At 40.0% G+C, this 1,669-nt stretch overlaps 1 protein-coding gene across 1 annotated transcript in view; it reads left to right on the plus strand.

The window, feature by feature from the left end:
- Positions 1–849: 849 nt before the first annotated feature.
- The window catches only part of LOC103809640 (mothers against decapentaplegic homolog 2-like), a gene marked incomplete at its 5' end in the record, with an annotated part of 9,187 nt that continues 8,367 nt past the window's right edge, over positions 850–1,669 (plus strand). Inside the window, one exon of the mRNA XM_009082495.1 lies at positions 850–958. Within this exon, the coding sequence (XP_009080743.1) occupies positions 850–958 (109 nt within the window). The remainder of the gene's footprint in view (positions 959–1,669) is intronic.

Consider the following 1,669-nt stretch of genomic DNA (forward strand, 5'->3'; position numbering starts at 1 on the left):
CCAACCCCTAAAGTTCTGTGATTCTGATTTTTCCTTCCAGTGCGCAAATTGCGTTGGAGGGTTTTCAGTTTCCCTCCTTCTGGGAAATAACAATTTCCTCAAATGAGGAAGTCTAGCTTGTTCTTTTTTGGAGATCATAGAATCGTAAAACCATAGAATGATTTGGGATGGAAGGGACCTTAAGGCTCATCTAGCTCCACCTCTCTGCCATGGCCAGGGACACCTTACACTAGACCAGGTTGCTCCAGGCCCTGTCCAACCTGGTCTCGAACACTTCCAGGGATGGGGTGACCACATCTCCTGTGAACAACCTGTGCCAGTGCCTCACCACCCTCACGGGGAAGAATATTTTCCTTATAACTAATCTAAATCTCTCCTCTTTCAGTTTGAAGCCATTCCCCCTTGTCCTGTCACTACATGCTCTTGTAAATAGTTCATCTTCCTCGTAGGGTCCCTTCGGGTTCTGGAAGGCCACAATTAGGTCACCTGTAAGCATTCTCTTTTCCAAGATAAACCTTTTTCTGAGAACAGAGAAGCAATATCTTGCTTGTCTCATCCAAGATTTCATAGCTTTTTTTAACTGAATTTGGGAAGACCTTGTCATTGGAGAAGTGCATAAGTAATGTTCACAGAGTGTACATGAAGTGACTGCTCTGCCAAATACAACACTTAAGTTAATGATTGAATCTTTATGAGGAGGAGTGGGTTCCCAGAAGTCTGAAAAATGGGAGTGAAATCTTAATTCAGAATAAGTGTTTGATATTTGGGAAACCTCATTGCAGGATTTCTGTGGTTTCTTACTAAAAAAAACCGCAGTGTTATACTGATATAGATAATGATTATGCCTAGACATCTGAAATAATGAAAATTATTTTCTCTGAAACTATCTGTATTGCTTCGACAGGATCTCCAGCAGAGCTGTCTCCTAGTACGCTCTCTCCAGTTAATCATAGTCTGGGTAAGCTGGAAATGCTTTTAATTGTTTCTCTGTGTGTGATGACTTTTTGCTATATATATATAATTACTTTTAAAATGAAAATATACTCTTAAGAAATTAAGAGCCATATTAGGAGGTGACTGTTGGGTTGGGTTCCTGATCATAAATACGATAATGCTGGGTTAATAACTTGTTAACAATTACTCAATTTTTGTAACTGTCGAGCTCCTAGCAAAGAGAATAATATGGTTGTGCAGGAATAGCATTTATAAAATAAATAGTTTAAAGGATATTAGCCTATCCATGATGCTTGCCAGACTTGCTGTTTTCTTTGTGTGTGTGCGCTCTGCTGCTCTTCTCATATACTGTTCTGCCTGTAACCGCAGACAGTGTTGCTCTCACATTAGTTGCCCACCGCTTTAATCAGGTGCCATTGCTGTGTGTCTGTATAAGTGCCTCAGGAAGATCAGATTCCCTTGGGTTTGTTTAAGGAATGGTGGCAGGATGTGACAGGAAAATGCTGTTCAGAACACTGAGTAAGTAATTAGAGTAGGTAAAATGGGGAAGCAGTGTAGGAAAAGCTGAAGATGCACAGGGAAGATGCCAGGTTCTAGTAGGGGAGAGTAGAAGGGACTTAGAACTACTTTTAGATAAAGAGACCTAGTGTAATACAAGGGAACATAATTTTCATATTATTTTTTAACTTTATGTTGTTCAGTGTTTGATAGCTTA

Source organism: Acanthisitta chloris, unplaced genomic scaffold (genome assembly GCF_000695815.1).
Source record: "Acanthisitta chloris isolate BGI_N310 unplaced genomic scaffold, ASM69581v1 scaffold12399, whole genome shotgun sequence".
NCBI lineage: Eukaryota > Metazoa > Chordata > Aves > Passeriformes > Acanthisittidae > Acanthisitta > Acanthisitta chloris.